Here is an 18,223-nt window from a genome sequence, read left to right as displayed (position 1 = left end):
TGAGGAGACCTGAAGAGCAAGCAGGGCTGCCCCAGGCTCAGCCCCTCCCTCTGCCCGCAGCTGCCCTCATGATGGAGGAGCTAAATCCCTACACCAAGATCAGCCCAGCACTGGGTGCAGAGCGGCACTCGGTGGGTGCTGTCACAGGCATCGTCCTCCTGTTGTTCCTCATTGTGGTGCTGCTGGGCCTGTTCGCCTGGCACCGGCGGCGGCAGAAAGAGAAGGGCCGAGACCTGGCTCCCCGCGTCTCCTACACACCTGCCATGAGGATGACCAGCACTGACTACTCCCTCTCAGGTAAGGGCTGTGCCCCCAGCAGCTCCCTCCTGCCCCCCACCCATACACACACACAAGACCCAAGAGGAGCCACACGGTATTCTTGGGGACACCAGGGTTTATCGCTGAAGGTGGGTGGTCATGCCTGCAGAGCTGTCTGCTCAGACTCCCCTGCAGAGATAATGGAGGTGAGGAGCAGGCGCTTACTTGGGACAGGTAGATGGGGTTCCCAGGGGGTGTCATTTCCAGGGTGCCCACTCTGAACAGCTATGGTTAGGAGCCTTCTTCCATTTCCCCAGAGCTTCCCATCCTCCTCACCAGGCTTTAGCCACAGGAGCACCCACACTAAGCAGTACATTTCCTAAATGCTCCAGGGGAACCTCTCCCCAGCCTGTGCCACCTCAGGAAACCAGCCATGTGGCCCAATGTCCAAGCCCTGTCCCATTTTTGTTTCCTTGGTGAAGGCCTCAGAGCACCCCTCCCTCCCAGTTCCCAGAGTTAGGAGGGCCCTATTTATACAGTGGAAGGGGACGGTGCCTGACGTGGGGAAGTCTGAAAGTCTGGGCAATGTCCCTCGAGTCAGGCCTGCTGGAACCCAGTCTGTTCACAAATGGGGTAACAACTCCAGCAGGCATTCTATCTGGGAGTATGGACTGCTGCCTTAGAAATAAGAGCAGCTTTTTGCTTCATATTTCATTAAACAGAAGAGGTCAAAATGCTCTAAAATTGCCCACAGCCCTGAGCCACAGGAGGGTCGGCCTGTCAGGGTAAGCACAAGGATGACAGCTCTCTCCAGCTGGCTCCATAGCTCCTGGCTGACCTGCAGCCTCCTGGACCTTGGACTTACTTAGAAAATCAAGATCACACCAGCCTGCTGACATGTCATTCCTGCTAATTCCATTGCCTCCTATGTGCCCAGCTCCGTGCTAGGCGCTGCAGGATAGACAGAAGCAGCCCAGGTGCAGACCCTACCTTGAGGAAGTTCCTGGCCTACATGCTGCCCTGGGTTTCAGCCAAAGTAGATATCCCCTGATGAAATCCCAAAGCTCACAGGGAAGATTTGGGGATTTTCTTCTATGACTATAGTAAGCAAGGTTGGCTAGGTGTTCCCATGCCATTCCACTGGAATCTGCTGGAGGGCAAGGCTAAGGTCCGGAGAAGTGGGGTTCTCTTTACAGCCTCACTACTGGGATCTGACCCTGGGGGAGGCAGGGGAGGGTCAGCACAGCCCTACGTAGTGACTCAGGGATATCTGAGACTGTCAAGTTAACGCTTCTCATGCTGGTGCCACCCTCCACACTGGCAAGCCTAACCTGCATCCTGCACGCTGCAAGGAGGGCCACCGCAAGGAAAGGGGCAAATCAGGCTCTACACATTTCTAGGGGAGTAGTAGATGCCAGGAAGCTTGGGGGCTGGGGGACTTGACTGTCTCTCTTTGCAGAGTACTTTCAAGGCGGCCCAGCCCAAGCATTAGTTTAGGGGTGTCTCATGCCAGGGGCAGGGATATGATGGCATGTGGCAACTTGTTCTCTTCCCAGATTTGTCTCAAAGTAGCAGCCATGCCCAGTGCTTTTCCAATTCCAGCTACCACGCACTGGCGTGCGGGGGGCCTAACACCAGCCAGGCCAGCACTCTGGACAGGAACAGCCCCACCAAGGTACCGGGCCCCTAACTCCCCAGCCCCCATCCACTGTCTTTGCATTGAGCCCTCACCTCTGCCTGGGAAGAAACTGCACCACCACCACCCCGCCCAGGGTCTGTGTGGAACCAACTGCCAATACAATAAACATTGCCCTGTGATCCCATGTAAACACTCTGTGAAGCATGTAACAGGAAGCCACCAGGTTATATGGAGCCAACAAGTGCCATGTAACCAGAACACATCACATGTAACCAACTCACAGCATCACTCAATATAACATACACCCCCATACCCTGTGCGTAACCAGTGGATACCAAGTCATGTGATCATCACGTAATCATGTGTAGCCTTGTCACACATAACCATGTAACCACTTTTGCCTCATGTTAACACATATAATCAAAACACTACAGCATTAATCACCGCAGTATGTTACCAGCACCATGTGTGCAACCAGCACATTATAGAGTAACTATTACTTAGGTACCACCTTATATCCTTATATCTGGACATACTACATGTTATCAGTACACACCCACAACCACTGTCACGATGAGAACCATCACAAGGGACATGGAACCCAAACATCAGCCACAGCCAAGTGTTCCCATTAACAGTGAGTCCTGCAGGCCTTCAAGGTCAGGTGTGAACACCCTGGACAGGGCCTTTCCTCACAGCTCCCAGCATAACACTGGCTGATGGCAAGACGTCCTCTTACAATCACAGGCCCTTGGGCAAGGATGTCTCAGCACACACGTGTAGTGAGCACCCCCTGGTGTGCCAGGACCCACAGTGGGCAGATGAGAGGTTCAGAAATGACGAACAGCCCCAAGGACCACAAGGTCAACGGGCTCATGCTGCATACCTGCGCGCATGCGCACACACACATATACACACACACACACGCTAAGGCAGGACCATGGGGGGCTGGGTGGCAACGCCCCACCCTGGGCCAGGAGCACAGTTTTCATCCTCCGGGTCTGTGCCTTAGAGCTCTAGGGGTCCTTTCTCCCCATCTGCCCCACAGAAAATGTCCGCCAGTCCACGGACCATGGCTGCTGCCACAGCCCTGGTAGCAATGCACCCTGAACCCCCTAGCAACAATGACATAGACCCCGTATAGCCCCAAGAGCCACCCCTGTCAAGCCAGCACCCAAAGGCCACTCTTCAGGGGCTCTCAGCCTCAGTTTTCCAATAGAATGGGAGTGCTGCAAGCAGGGGTACCTTGAGGTCCGTATGCAAAGTCTGTGGCCGTCAGCCCCACACCCAGCTGCACAGCTTTAGGCTTATCTGAGGAGCCAAGGGAAAGGAATCCAGGAGCTTCCCGGTGGGAGGTCCTTGATTAACTAGAGCCACATTATCAAGGCTACAACAGGTTAGAGGCAAAGGACGTCAGGGATGAGAGACAAAGTCCCTTGTGGCCATGTCATTCTTGGTCTCATGCTGACAGGGAAGCACCAGCCACCCTCTGTCACTCAGTGAGGGGGTGGAGTTACTACAGAGTAGCCCACTTGGTGACCCTCTGGCTCATTTCACCCCAGGGGCCCAAAGTAGTTCTGTGTGGTCAGGGACCCCTCAGCCTGGCAAATTTTTAGCAAGGACAGGCAGCTGTGATGACATGGAAAGGACGTGGGTCTGGGAGCTGAGACCTGAGTTGTAGACCCAGCTCTGTCACTGGCTGTGTGTGTGACCATGAACGGGGCCCACAAGCAGGACTCAGGTCCCCAACTGTGAAATGAGAACCACCATCCTTGCCTCATATGAAGGGCAGCTGTGAGAATGCAGGAAGAGGAAGGCTTGCGCCATAAGGACAACCTACCCTGAAGCGTTCTTGGTCACGTGAAAGGAAGATTCTCACACTCAGCCCAGGTCAGGCGGCAGAGGTGACAGTGATGTTGCAGGCAGCCTCAGCACCCCGCTCTGTGCTGGAGATGGCCTCATGTTGCAGCCTAGACGCTGCCAACACCCCTTTCTCCTGCAGCTCAGCCCCACCCAGCTGACCTGCTTTCCCTGTCAGGGCCAGCTTGGCTCAGGCCAGTTCTTGGCTCTCAAGAGGCCCTGCCCTTTGCTCCCCTTTGTCCCAGGGGCCCAAGAGCCCTACAACTTCAGCCAGACTGCTTAGATGGGGGTGTATGTTCTGCTCCCACTGGCCTCAGCCACACCATGGTGGCCTGTCATAGAACACCTACCTGTCCCTTTCCCTCAATGACCTAGCACCTAGGTGGGTCAGGGTCATCACAGGGGTGGTTGCACGAAGGTGGGCAAAAGCAAAGGCTGGGCAGGGGCATCTCGAGGGCACTAGATAGTAACTCGCTCTCCTACTTTCCAAACAGCTCAGTAACAAGTCCCTTGACAGAGACATGGCAGGCTGGACCCCCTACAGCTATGTGAACGTGTTAGGTCAGTAGTGGTTTGAGTCTGGTCCCCTGCCATCGCATCCCACCCTCTTCTCCTTCTCCCATATTGACAGGGGCCCATCCCAGCTCCCTGGGAGAGTTAGTTAGTAGATAAATCTTAAGCATGGTTTCCCCCAGGGACCACAAGGGAGACAGCTAGGGCCCAGATGTGGGGATTCAGGTTGGAAGCAAAAGATGCACTCACCATCTGGGAAAGGGACCCCTGCCTGAGCCAGGCCCTACCAAGGTGCCCCTTTCAAGGGCTTCTTCCCTCTGCCCCACTGCCCTGGCAGACACCAATTCCTATGGGGGTGCGGGTGAGGGGTGGGGAGTGAGGGGTAGCAAGGCCAGTGGCCTCAGCTCTAGCAAATCCCTCTGGCCCTGCTGGCGCTAGCGCCTTTGGATGCTACACATGGAAGCCCTAATTCCTTCCAACCTGACCCTCATCCCCCAACCCCTGCCATACCAGGGCCCTGGGAATAATGGCTCCTCCCTGTCATTCCTCTCACTAGACTCCCATTTCCAGATCAGTGCCCTGGAGGCCAGGTACCCGCCCGAGGACTTCTACATTGAACTTAGACACCTCAGCCGCCCCGCTGAGCTACACTCACCAGGTTAGACTCCCAGCCCTACCCTCTATCCCCTGGACCCCTGAGGCTGTCATACCAGACCAGACCCAGCACCTACCCTAACCCCCATTCCTATCCTTTAACTTACCCCATGGTCCCAGAACTCTCCCTGCTGAGCCCCTTCCCTCTGACATAATTAATCTACAAGCCCAATTCCTTATCTGAAGAAGGAAGCCTGTCTGGATCCCCCCAGTCACCCCTTCTCCTCCTATCATGTCAGTGGATATGGACAAACTGCAACTAGTATTAGGTGAAGGGAACACAATATAACCGCACTCCCTGCAGACCACAGAATACAACCCAAAACCACTGAGAAATGACTTGGAGATGGTGACATCTCTGGGATTTTTTGGGCCCGTGGATGTGAATGATGGCGAGTTGGCTCTCTGGCCAAAAAGCCCAATGTCCCTCAGAGAGAGACCCCAGACTAGCTCTCCCAGATCATAGGGTAGGGTGGTCCAGTAGGGATCTAGAGAGGTTGAGGCAGGATGTGTCAACCAACATCCTCTGTGCTCATATATTAGGCTCAAACCTGGTAGCTTGGGAAAGATGCAAAAAAGAGACTTGGAAAATCAGTCCTGCTATGGGAGGATGTGAGGTAGGAGTTACAGAAGTAGGTGCAATGAATGAACAGAGAATTTGGCCTCCCTACAAAGTATTCCTGCCCTAGACGGCACACTTGACAACGTGGGCCTGAATTCAGGCTCTAGCTGGTTTCTAGAGCTCAAGTGAAATGCAACTCTACCAACCCCTGAAGGTCTCTGAGGCCAGTAGCCGTAAGAAGAGCAAAGGTTCTAAATCCATCTACCTGTTAAGTAGGCATGGGCTTCAAATACCCTGGGCTTATACCCAGGAGGCTGTGCTCCTGGCTGTGAGCCCCTTAAGCAGTGCTCAGGACATTCAATAACCCCACCAAATACAACCCCCCCGACACACACACTACCACCACCCTGCACCTCTTTCCCTTTGGGAGCATCCTCTGGGCTCAGCCCAGATTTCTCCCTTCAACCACTGTAGCCAGAGGCACCACACACTGTCATTTTTTCGCTTACACTGAGGCAGGCTGGTGGCCAATGGGAGAGAATACTTGAGAACATCTGAGCTCTAGGTGGAACTCAACTTCTCACTTGTCGGTGTGATCTCAGACAAGTCACTGCCCTTCTTTGAGCCTGTTTCCTGTTCTCTAAAAAGGGAAAAAGTTAACAGCCTAGCCTCCCTCCCTCAGGGAGGGCAAAAGAAGCCCTGGTCTAGAATAAAGTGCTGAACTGATGCCAGGGATACAGACTGTTACAGTCATGCTTCTGAAGGGCACAGGGACCTATAGGCCCTTTGGAGAATAGCAAACTTGAGAAGAACTTGGACCTGATTCTGCTCTATTACTCAGCAATGTGTGGAAGGAAGGGAGATAGGAGTAGGCTCCTGCAATTTCAACTAGGGACCTCTATATGGAAGAGGTATGGGGAGGTATCTAAACAGCCATGGGTTGGTCTTCAGTGTCAAAAACTGGGGAGAGTCAAGTGGAGTCAAACTGTATTTTAGTAAGCACTTGCTGCATGCCTTGCCTGATATGGCATTCTCAGTTAAAAGCTGAAAAAAAATGGCTCTGTGAGCCCAAGTCATCACTGTCCCAAATTTAAAGTATCACATAATTTCTTTTCTGGGATCACCAGCAGCAAAGAACCTGAGCTTGGTCCCTGAAGCTTTGTGTCCTTCCTGCCTCTGGCTGGGGCTCAGAACCATGCATTATGGGAGCCTAGGATAAACTGTGACAGCCAAAAGGGAAAAAAGAAATCCTTGGGACTGAAAAACACTGGTAGTATTGTTCAAATACAACTCTCAATTATGTGCAAATAGTCCACCCAAAAAAAGTGGGGCAGGGGGAGGGGGACTAAGCCAGCTGACCATGTAAGGGAATGACTATACATCCTGTAGAGATGACCAATGAAGAACCTCAGCTACCTGTTCACCTCCCTCTGGCTCCCCTCAGTCGAGCTTTGGATCCAGAAGGGGAGAGGGAAGACCAGAGCTACAAGGTGAGAAACAGTCTTCACCCCCACCCAGAAGTCCAACAGAACTGGGACTGGGAATGTCATACACCTTTCCCCCAAGCTAAGAACTGGTTCTGATTCATTCCTTATCCTATACTTTTGGAGCCTGAAACGTCACCTACAGTGACTGTAGGTGGCATCAGAACTGCCTTTGATCACCTCCTGGAAGACATTCCCCTCAGAGTGAAGGTTAAAGAGCAGTAGTGCTAAATATGCCAGGGGGTGCTGTAGCTCATCATTTATGCTTTAGGAGCTTTTAAAGAATCCCTGTATGGTCAAGATGATTTAGAGTAGATTAAACCCAGAATAATTTTCTAGCACTAAAGAACTATTTATTTTCTGGGTAGGGGAGAAAGAAAAAAAAAACAAGAAAAAAAAAAAAAAACTCATACAGTCTAGGTGAACCTCATTCACCCCTATATTTTTCTTTCCTTTTACTATTTTTATGCAGGTGCTTGTGGAATGGATAGACGTCAGAACACATACATTATGGACAAAGGCTTCAAAGGTACAGTATCTAATCCTGACGTCCCATTAGAAAGGGCTTAGCAAGATAAAGAGTGCAGATCTGAAATGGCCAGTTGTTCTACCAGGGACAAACTGCACATCTCTTCCCCCACCCCCCAAAATAGTTAAAGACCACAGGACCTGGGGCTGCTGGGTGGCTCTGCCCAGGAGGAGCAATCATAATAATAATGATTTCATCTTTTGATTTCAGTTGCACCTGCTTAGGAAACGCTTATGGGTTTTTTATAGATGCCAACTAAATGTCTTCGGAAACGTAGAACGTCATTATCCAACCAATTAGTACAAGTTAAATTGATTATAAAATCTGAAATAAAGTCAATCTACCTGCCCCAGAGGCCTCCTGTCATTGCGCTGGTAAGGAATGCCACCCTGCACCTGCTGGCTTTCTGGGGCACAAGGAATGAAAATAATACCTAGTGTTAATATTGTACGGCGCTCCACTCTCACGAGATCTCTGCCCCAGAGAACAGGGAAGCCAGGACTAATCCCTAACACATGGGAACTGCAAGTTGGATCATCCTTCTAGGAAGTATACAGGTGAAGCCAAATATGAAAGGTCAGGTCCTGCCCCAAGCTTAGGGCCTAGGTTTAAATGACATAATGTGTGAAACAGGTGGCTTTGAAATTATGTCACTTATTAACTATGACCAACCTCCCTAAGGCACAGTTTCCTCAAATTGCAAGGTTGGGATAAGTATGCTTGTCCTGTGATCTAACAAGGTTATCCTGAGTATCTAATAAAAAACACAGATCAGAAGTGTTTCTGCATATTGTAAAGGGTTACACTAATGTAACAGAGTTGTCCTTTTGTCTCTGAGGACTATTTAAGAGTCTCAGCCAAACTGAAAGAGACATGACTTATAGCAACAATCCCAGTGGATATCCTAAACCTAGCTGTGTACCAGAATCACCTGGAAAGCTTGTTAAAAATACATATGTTCACCCCGCAACTCCCCAAGATTCTGATGCCGTAGATCTAGAGTGGGACCTTTTGTGACAAATGCCTCAGGGTATCCTTATGTAGCATATCACCTAACACTTACAAACCCCTAGTCTAGACTGACTCAGATTTCCCAGATTACCCTTCTGGTCTTCCAGACTTAGCCTTAGGTACACCTGAGACACCACTTTCCTAACCAAGGAGAGCTAGTAGTCTTCAGCCCTTGGTGAGGTGGTTATTAGAAGTGGGGTGAGGAAACAAAAAAAAGAAGTGGGGTGAGCTAGGGGTGGGTGGTGGTGAGAACTGTGTTCTGAACAGCAGAGCAGGAGGGATAAGTCTCCACCAGCACGTGTTGTTAGGACGTGCACAGCCCAAGAGAACGATCTGAGGACAGAAGGTCACCCACTATGCCCTTGGGATTCTGGCAATTTTTTGTTAGTTTTGACTTAAACCACCCAAATGAAAGGAAGCACCATTAGAGTAGATGAAGCTAAACAACAGAAAACAAAACTATACTGTTTTATCACTGTGACCTGGGACCTCAGTTTCTTTCTCGAGGAGAAATGGGGATTGGACAGAAACATCTCTAAGGACCTTTACAGCTCTGAGAATATGCATGACTCAAGCATGAATGAATTCAGACAGGCCCAGACACCTCAATAAATGAGCACACAACTTCCCTATGCACTTTACTGTCCTGTGCATTGTGATTATAGTAGTTACTCGCAGCCATAAATGTAAAACAAAGTTAAGGACAAAGTTAAGGACTCAGCCATGGCATCATTCATTCCTGTTTTGTGGGATCATACATCTGAGTGTCTGAGTGCAGGGGAGACTTGGAAGCTAGCAGCCAGGTTTCATTTCACCACTCTGGCTATAATCATCCTTTAAATTGGAGAGAAAAGATGGCTATGTAGGCAAACGTACCAACAGGTGTTAGGGACCAACACACCAGAACAAGAGGAAAATGGAACATCACAGTTCAGAGCTTTACAGAAATACTTATCAAAGACATGGAATAAACCCCACTAACTGGCTGAACTCCCCAGATAAACATTTAATAAACTAGTTTGTACCAGGAATGGAATTATTTCCTAAAACTACTGACCCAAACCAAATTATAACCACTAAGAGTTAAGATTAAGAGTCTTAGTGTTCTCTGAACTCAGTGGGAAAGAGCCCTGGCCTGGGAGTTAAAAGATTTGGGTTCTAAGGGAAATTCCCTGGTGGTCCAGTGGCAAGGACTTGGCGCTTTTACTGCTGGGGCCCGGGTTCAATCCCTGGTCGGAGAACTAAGATCCTGCAAGCTGCACGGTGCAGCCAAAAAAAATTTAAAAAAAAAACCAAAAAACAAAAAACAATTTGGGTTCTAGTCCTGGTTCTTGCTGTGTGGCACTGATCAGATCACAGTGTTGTTTTCTGAGTCTTGGTTTCTTCCTCTATTAGAAGGACAGGGTTGGGGCTCCCCTGGTGGCACAGTGGATAAGAATCTGCCAATGCAGGGGGCACGGGTTTGATCCCTGGTCCGGGAAGATCCCACATGCCTCAGAGCAACTAAGCCCGTGTGCCACAACTACTGAGCCTGCGCGCTAGAGCCCGTGCTCCGCAACGAGAAGCCACCGCAATGAGAAGCCCGCGCACCGCAACGAAGAGTAGCCCCCGCTCGCCACAACTAGAGAAAGCCCGCGCGCAGCAAAGACCCCACACAGCCATAAATAAATAAATAAATAAATTTTATATATAAAAAAAAGACAGGGTTGTGCAAGCACTATCTCTAAAGCCCTTTCCAGCTCTAAGCATCTAATTCAGTCAATGCTCCCTCTTTCCCGTTACTTACTAAAGACCTCCACTCACTGTCATCCTGGAGGTTGTGTGAGATCACTCATACCGCTGTGCTAACCCCATTTTACCTCTGAACACCTTTCCATCTCTCCTTCCCCTGCTCCCCTCAGCAAAATTATTCTGCAGCAAACTGCCTCATGTCAACACTTACCTGTCAGGCATTTCAAAGTGCTATAGAAGAAATCCTCCCCACTACTCTCCATCACCTTAATGATCCTGAAATCCTGGATCCCACTGTTGCTGCCTCTTTCCCCACCTGTATGCTCCTTGCTAATCCAACCTCCAAGTCTCTCCTTGCAATAACCTTGGCTTCCAAGGTAGTCAGGAGCCCACTGACATCCTGAAAACTTTTTTTAGCCAGTGTGGTTCTCCTTGTGACCCCGAGATCTCCCCTCTTCCTCTCCCCAGTCCTTGTCTCTCAATCAAGAGAAGGGTGAGGACTTAGGGCCCAGGAAGAGAAAAGGCAGTGTGGCCTTCTAATAGTAGTAGTAGGCTGAGAAGACAAGAGATGGACGTTCAGTGCCTAGGTTTTCCCCAACAGTGAAATATTGGCCTTAAGTAGGTGATAGTGTGAACCTGAAGGCTGGGATAAGTTCAAATCCTACTCACAAGAAGGCAATGGAAAATCATTTCCCCTCTCTGGATTTGTTGCTTCCTTTATAAAATGAAGATGTTTCAATTAGTTCATTTCAGAGGCCCCTTCTGCCTCTGATAGTATGTGGCTGTATGTGATTTGGGGAAGGTAGGAACTATATGAGAACAAATGCCAGGGCATTATAGGGCTAAATCTTAAGCCTTGATGCTAATTACAGGCCTTAGAGGAGTGACTCCCCAGAGCTTGGGTAGCCTCGGTTGATGCTTCCCCTTTCTTTGCAACATGCCCAAAGTGCAAAGACTGGTATAGACGTGGGGCTATAAAAAGATGAGGAAGTGTCTTAGAGCAGCTGGTTATTCTTCCCCTTCCCCTGCCCTCCCTCAGAGCAGGCAGGTGGATGACTCAGCTGGAGAAAAGAGTAGGTTCCTGAAGTATAGTTTTCCAGCTGGCCTTGCCCTTCCCCTCCCTCCTCAGAAATAGAATCCAGTTTATTCCATAATCCAACACCCTCCTACCACCACCTCCAAACACACACACGCACACACACACTCTTCTCCATCCCCTTTGGCTTTACCTCTGGCCCCTTTATGGATGATACATCTTCTCCCTGAGACTCACCCCATTCCCACAAGCCCCAACATCTCTTTTATCCATGTAGGTGCATCCCCTGCTACAGAGCAAACAATTTATTTCCCCGAACTTGAAAGCAGCCAACTTTTCTGGTGGAAATAAGAGGGCCACTACTGGTTGGCTGAGGCTCTGTTAGGCATTGAGCTAGAGCTTCCAGCCTCTCCCACTGCCATAACAATCAGTCATGGGATGTCCACAAAAAGAGCTTGGCCTTTCTCAACAGAACTTGGCCCCATAGATAAAAAGGCTTTCCTTATTGAGGGTAAGGTGAAGCTGTTGCAGATAGTTTGCATTTAGGATATAGGACGCGTACAGGGTAAAAATATGAGGGGAAAACACCTTGATTGGGTATCAGAGCAGGCAGGGGTTGTCCTAACTTAACTACTTACTAACATTAGGCAAACTTTATGAGCTTTAGTTTCCTCATTTCTAAAGTAGTAATACTAGTCCTTCCTGCCTGGCCCCCTGCACAGATGTAACAAGTGTCAATGATCTAACTGGAGTGAGTGAAGACCAGCTACATGTGCTATAAAGCAAGCTAACACTAGTCCTCAAATTTTAGAAAATATGCAACTGAGTCAGCTGACAATCAAAGTAAAAATGATGTGCCTGCGTGGGGAGGAGGGGAGAGGTGTTAGGGGATAGCCCTTCTTTAAGCAGTACTAGTAGTCCTCAGCTTCCACAGGAGCAGCTGAGTCATACTGCCTTACTACTTGGCTGATAAATTTAGAGAACCCAAAATGGGACCAACAGGCCAGCTGGGGTTCCCAGCTGAACCCCACTCTCTTGTACTAAGAAACAAAGTATTCACTAGAGGCAATTTCATGTGACTCGGGCAGGTCATGGCCTAGGACCCAGAGCCACCTTTCCCCTATGAGAGCCTCACCAGTAGCTGGGCCAATCCAGCCTCCCTTTAGTCTCTGCTGGGACTGCTCGTTGTCTAGCAAGAATGTTTTCTCCTCCTCTCTAGGGTTCTAGGGTAGAGAGAGGCCACAATCTAAGACAGGACCCAAGACCCACATCTCTCTCTGCCTGGGGGCTAAGCTGTGATACAAAGTGCTCTGAGCCTGGTTCTGGAGCTTGCTCTAATACCGATGACCAGGGTGACCCTGGGGAAGTCACTTGCCTATACAAATCTCAATTTCCTCATAAGCAATAAAGGGGGAGGGGAAATAATAATTACTGCTCTGCCTACACTTGAAGGAACTAATGGGTGAATGTAGTTTTGTACAAGATTGAGGAAATGTTACCTGCTAAAACAAACATAAATGACCCTATACTAACAAAAAAGTAAATCCCCTCCCAACCAGTTACCTGCTGTGGGAGAAAAGACTCCTGTGGTGGCACACATCTCAACTACTTCAGTCACGTGGAGCGCTCGCTCTGCTCTCACCGGACCAAGGTACATCCAGTAACCCCTTGAATTACACTACCACTTTCACTTTTTTACATTTTCATTAATTTCACAAGTTGGAGGCAGAAAGCATAGATAAATAGCAGCCCAAAATGTAAATTGTGGTGGTTCTAGCGAAAGATCATCTGAGAATTTTACCATCTGCTAGCACTTATAGAAATTTAGAGCTGAGAAATAGAGAAATTTCACCATCTGCTATCACTTACAGAAATTTAGACTTCTTAGATCACTCTTGACTACGAAGCCCCTGCAACTCAGTGCTTATTTCTAGATTCCCCTGGCTGGCAGAGCCTCACAGAAGGATGAGGGCCAGAGTTGCCAGATTAGAGAGTCTCCTGCTTTTTCTGGGCAAGTTCTGCCTCATTTGAAACAATCCACAGGAGGCAGTAATCTTCCCCCAAAAGGGAAAATGGCATAGAGGTTGAAGGAAGGGCTCCCGTTTCACTGTGACTCCCAGTCACAAAGAGAACCTTCTTACTCCAGTGAGCTACAGTTACCTTGCTTCATATTTGGAAACCAGTTTGCAACTTTTGTACCCTAATACACCCTGAAGTCTTGGGGATGATGCACCTGAGAGACGACAGGAGAAGCAGCATGAGTTCTCCTAATATCAGAGAAAGATACTGCTAAAATAGATTTCAGTTAGCGTTCATGAGAACTGGAGTAATTGACCCCAGAAGATATACTGCAGGCTTGCTAGAAAACAGGAACTTTCCAAAGCCTAGTTTGAGACCCAGGTGTTTTTTAAACCTCTATTACACTTCAGTCTGCCCCACCTCTGATCACGAGCTTCTCGAGAGCAGGGATACTACCTGTTTGCTGCCTAAAGGTTGCCAAATTGCTGGCACTTGTGCCAAATCACACACCTACTTCTTCTGAACCTAAGCTTAGTCATCAAAAAGAATTCAGAAAAATGATATCACAGAAAATACACAGGCCAAAGAGTCCCAAGGCATGGATTCAAGTACTGGCACTGCCATTCATGAGCCATATGACCTTAGACAAGTCACTTCATCTCCCTGGGCCATCATCTTATAAAATGCAGTCAACTATCCTTGCAAGATTTTGTAAAAGTTAAATAACAGATGTGAAAGCATATTATGAATATCTTGAATTAATCCCTTTCTGGTGCTATACCTGACTACTAAAACAAAAATGTTCTTATCCCTCCAAAAACATATTTCTTTAGAACTCTGCTTACCTAGAAAAGCACTCCTTAACGTATTTAGTAAGTGAATCTTGGATTATTCAAAGGTGTTTACAACTTCTCGATCCTGAAAGCACATAAACTGTACTCTGCTTTTGGTATTTAAATTAAGTCTTATGTCTTTGCTTGTCCTAAGAAATCTCTCTTGCCTTGCAGATTACATGAAAGAATCCGTATGCAGTTCTAGCACTTGTTCCTTGAATAGCAGTGAAAACCCTTATGCCACAATTAAGGACCTGCCCATCCTCACCTGCACGCTTCCAGAAAGCAGCTACGTAGAAATGAAGTCGCCTGTGCACACGGGGTCTCCGTACACAGATGTGCCATCCTTGTCGACATCTAATAAAAATATATATGAAGTTGGTAGGTGTCTCAAATAAGTAACTTAGTGAAATCAGGGCACTAGTACAGCATCTGAAGTAAAAACAGCCCTCTCCAGTCCCCGTCTTGAAAATACACCCTTCTTTTGTTGCTTTTTAAGGAATCCAAGGTGAACTGTCTTTCCCAGGACTGCCCTCCTCTCTCATACAAGAAATCAAATTCTAGTGCCAACTCTGCTTTTAAAAAAAAAACACTAAGGCTACGTGTGAAGCAGATATATTGGGGGTGGGGAGTCGATACACACAAACACATACACTTCAACTGATTGTTAACACAAATTCCTGTTTAAAAAAAAAACAATCAGAACAGACATTTCCAAGTTTCGAAATCACCTCGTTCTACTTTTTCCCAGTTTAACCCATGTCCCTGGGCTCACTGATACAACCCCTGACCCCTACCTCTAGGATATTCTAAGTCCCTTGGTTTTGACCAGAGCTTGGGATTCTGATAGCACACTCACTTAGGTTTTCAATCTCTTGAACAAGCCTCAGTCCGAACCTTCATACATTTATCATCAACCCCTGGCTTCTCCCCCGACCAAGTTAAATAGAATTCTCTTCCCCCCAGCAAGGCAACCAAAGCTAATCTGTTCTCTGAACTCATTTTTCACTATATTCCTTAGAGCCCACAGTCAGTGTGGTCCAAGAAGGCCGTGGTTGTAACTCCAGCTATATCCAGAATCCATACGACCTACCTAGGAACAGCCACATTCCTGGTCATTATAACCTCCTCCCAGTAAGACAGAGCCCTGCCAATGGGCCGTCCCAGGACAAGCAGTCTTGAGGGATAAGCCTCTCTCTTGCAATGTGCTCTGCTGAATATTCTCTGACTCTCTGAAAGAAGACAATCCCTTGACTTGAAATAATGGTACAAACTGACTCCAGCTGCGTGTTAGTTATAACGTTCACCTGGAACTAAAGAAGAGCTTCCAAGTGGGACTGGGGTAACTGTTCAAAAGGTCCGTTCTCAAAAGCAAATTCTACCACCCACCCACCCCCAATCCCAAATGCCACGGATTATATGATCTTTTAAAACATAAAGATAAAGCTACTCATCAACATCAGCTAAATATATACATATTAATATTTATATATTAAATTATCTGAAACATGATGCTTAGAAAGCATGTAGAATAGGTTTTACCAATTTTCCTAGGAGTAAAGGGGACTGGGGAGGAGAGGGGATTACTTTAAAGCACCTGAAATGTATATGTGCTTTTGGTTCCTGTTACCGTCACTTAGATTGTTTTATTACCTAAGATAATTAGTACATAGACACAAACTGTGCTAATATCAATCCTAAAGTACCTGTACATTTATGTCAAGTCAATCAAATTATAACTGCCAAGATTACAGAGTTTAGTATACAGTCTAATGCTGACAACTTCAATTTTTTAAAGTAAGACTTTAATGAATACAAATTAACTTTCCCTCTTCTGCCCCTGGTGGTAGTAGGAGGAAAAAAAAGTTTCCAAAGTGCAACAGCCTCTTTCAGTCAAACAATGATTTCTAGGCCAGCTTTACAAAATCTTGCCAATTCAAAGTTCAAGAACATTGCAAGCCAGTCCTGGCCTTGTCATATCTCCTTAGTTCATCCAACACCTGAGTTATTCCATGCAAAACGGAACTCTGAGATGATGCCTTTAAGCAAGCAGTCATAGACTGGTAAGAATTAAACATCCCTAAAAATGGTTATTCGGCCTCCAGAATTTATTTGAGTGGCATTCCTTGACTCAGAAGAGTACATGCTGTCAAGCGTATCTTCATAAATCTTGAGCTTGATGTAGTATGGAACCTAAAAGTGTAGAGGAAATTAGACAAAAGTGGATACAGGAAGTTTAAGTTGTTTTAAGTACATTATGCTTTTTGATGGAACTAAATGAAATGATCAAAGAAGAATGGACTGTAATCAATTGCTATAACATGATGTAAAAACTTAATATATAAGTATATGAAGTACTTCTACCTTCTAAGCACCACCTACTGACATGGCCAAAAATGTATTACAATGAGCTAATGCTCCAGATCCCAGTATTCAGGTGTATCTATACTTCCACTCTAATGAATATAAGTAAACTGGGGCTTGGATGGGTCAAAAAGGAGCCTCTCCCAAGCCCTAAAGAGGACCTCCTCACAAGAATTAAAGACCCAAAGGGCAAAGCAGGGAAACTAATGACCACCCTATACCACTCCATTCTCTGATTAACAGTCCAGGCAGTAAAAAATACTTCCAAAAAGGTATACAGAAGAGGAACTAAGTGACTGTAAATGACTGCAAAGCTGGAACAGCTGCTACAGGAAATGTGGGAGTTCTGAAGCCCTTAATACACATTGGAAGTCTGCCATGGAACCCATTAGTTTGGGCAATAACCAGCAAAAGCAAGACAATAAATAAATGAGTAAATCCTCCCTCCCCCACTTCACTCAAGGCTTAAGCAAATTTTATCGTTAGGGGAAAATATAATACTTACATGAATGCTGCATGTACGCATGGGAGCAAGTGATCAGCAATAGCAAATTTACTTTCAAAAAAAGCCTTATTAAAATAGAAATACTAGAAAATTACTTTGTAGGCCCAAGTAAATATTTCTCATACATATGTAGGAAGAAATATAGATAAGAGACTTACCTCAGGATTTCAGGGCAGCAAGTGCTCAAATATCTTTCTCAAGTAAGGATCAAGAAGCACGGTGAAGTCAATCAGCAAGGAGAAACTTCGTCTCAATCCCAGGTTTTATTTTCTTCCCTTAGCCTGCATGTACAATAACTGCTGCCTGGCAAACTGCAAACAAGCACTCAAGTTTCGTTTCACCTCTTTTTTGCCAAGTATCTTCTGGCAAAATTCAGCAAGAGGTGGCATGGTGGAATTGCTAAAGCACTGGGTCGAGATTTGAGTGTTACTTGCCCTCTCTGGGTTCCTTTTTTTCCCCATGTATTGAAAAAAAGGGAGAAGCAGAGAAAGGTAAGGGAGCTCTGACAACCCTTCAGCTTTAGCATTCTATGATTTTTAAAGAAATGTAATACAACTCAAATCAGGCAATACAGTGGAGAAGGGAAAGGCAGAGGGTGTGATTAATCTATTGTGACAACAGCTGCCTTCACATATCTAAGAGTTACTGGTAAAAGACATTCCAATCTAACAGAGCACCTACTAGGAACTTCTGTCTAGCACTGTCACAAATAGGTTCATGGTCAACCTAAACATATGCACTGTGCATTTTATTGGCAACATGGAAAAATCTGTTCAATTATTTTACAGAAATTAAGTTTTTACTCAAAGTGATGTGCATACAATTCAAATGAATAAGAAAAACACAATTACTGTACAATAGCATAAGTGCAACTATGAAATGGCAATACTTTTTTAAACAACCCAGATTTGTAATATATTTGTTCACTGTGCAGAGGGATCATACCTTGTACAAAATAAAATGAATTTCTCAAACTAATTTAACAAGAATGCCCACTGTTGTGTTGCAAACTGAAAATGTGTCTATAATCTACACCTTAGGTTTAAAGGTAGAACTAACTTACATTTTGTGTGGTCACTCTAGACAGCCAGAAAAGTGAAAATCATCCCAATAGATGTTTGAAAATAAAGTGAAAAGGTTCTATCAAATTTATAACAAGAGAGTCTCTTCCTTTAAAGTAATGAATGGGAGCAACACATTCTTATTCATGTCCAAAAATTATTGA

The 18,223-nt window shown here is 46.7% G+C and overlaps 1 protein-coding gene across 30 annotated transcripts in view; it reads left to right on the top strand.

Moving 5' to 3' along the window:
* The window catches only part of MEGF11 (multiple EGF like domains 11), a 368,856-nt gene extending 353,277 nt beyond the window's left edge, over positions 1–15,579 (top strand). For 3 of the 30 annotated variants that reach the window (XM_082383258.1, XM_082383268.1, XM_082383271.1), the window contains 6 exons: positions 61–297; positions 1,815–1,933; positions 4,252–4,318; positions 4,827–4,928; positions 7,443–7,499; positions 14,304–14,903. In XM_082383258.1, the coding sequence (XP_082239384.1) occupies positions 61–297; positions 1,815–1,933; positions 4,252–4,318; positions 4,827–4,928; positions 7,443–7,499; positions 14,304–14,527 (806 nt within the window). In that variant the 3' untranslated portion in view covers positions 14,528–14,903. The other 27 variants (XM_082383266.1, XM_082383265.1, XM_082383254.1 and 24 more) reach the window with 23 other exon arrangements.
* Positions 15,580–18,223: the final 2,644 nt, after the last annotated feature.

Source organism: Balaenoptera borealis (genome assembly GCF_965194805.1).
Source record: "Balaenoptera borealis genome assembly, chromosome: 3".
In the NCBI taxonomy this organism is placed as follows: domain Eukaryota; kingdom Metazoa; phylum Chordata; class Mammalia; order Artiodactyla; family Balaenopteridae; genus Balaenoptera; species Balaenoptera borealis.
This window is presented reverse-complemented; position numbering and strand designations above follow the sequence as displayed.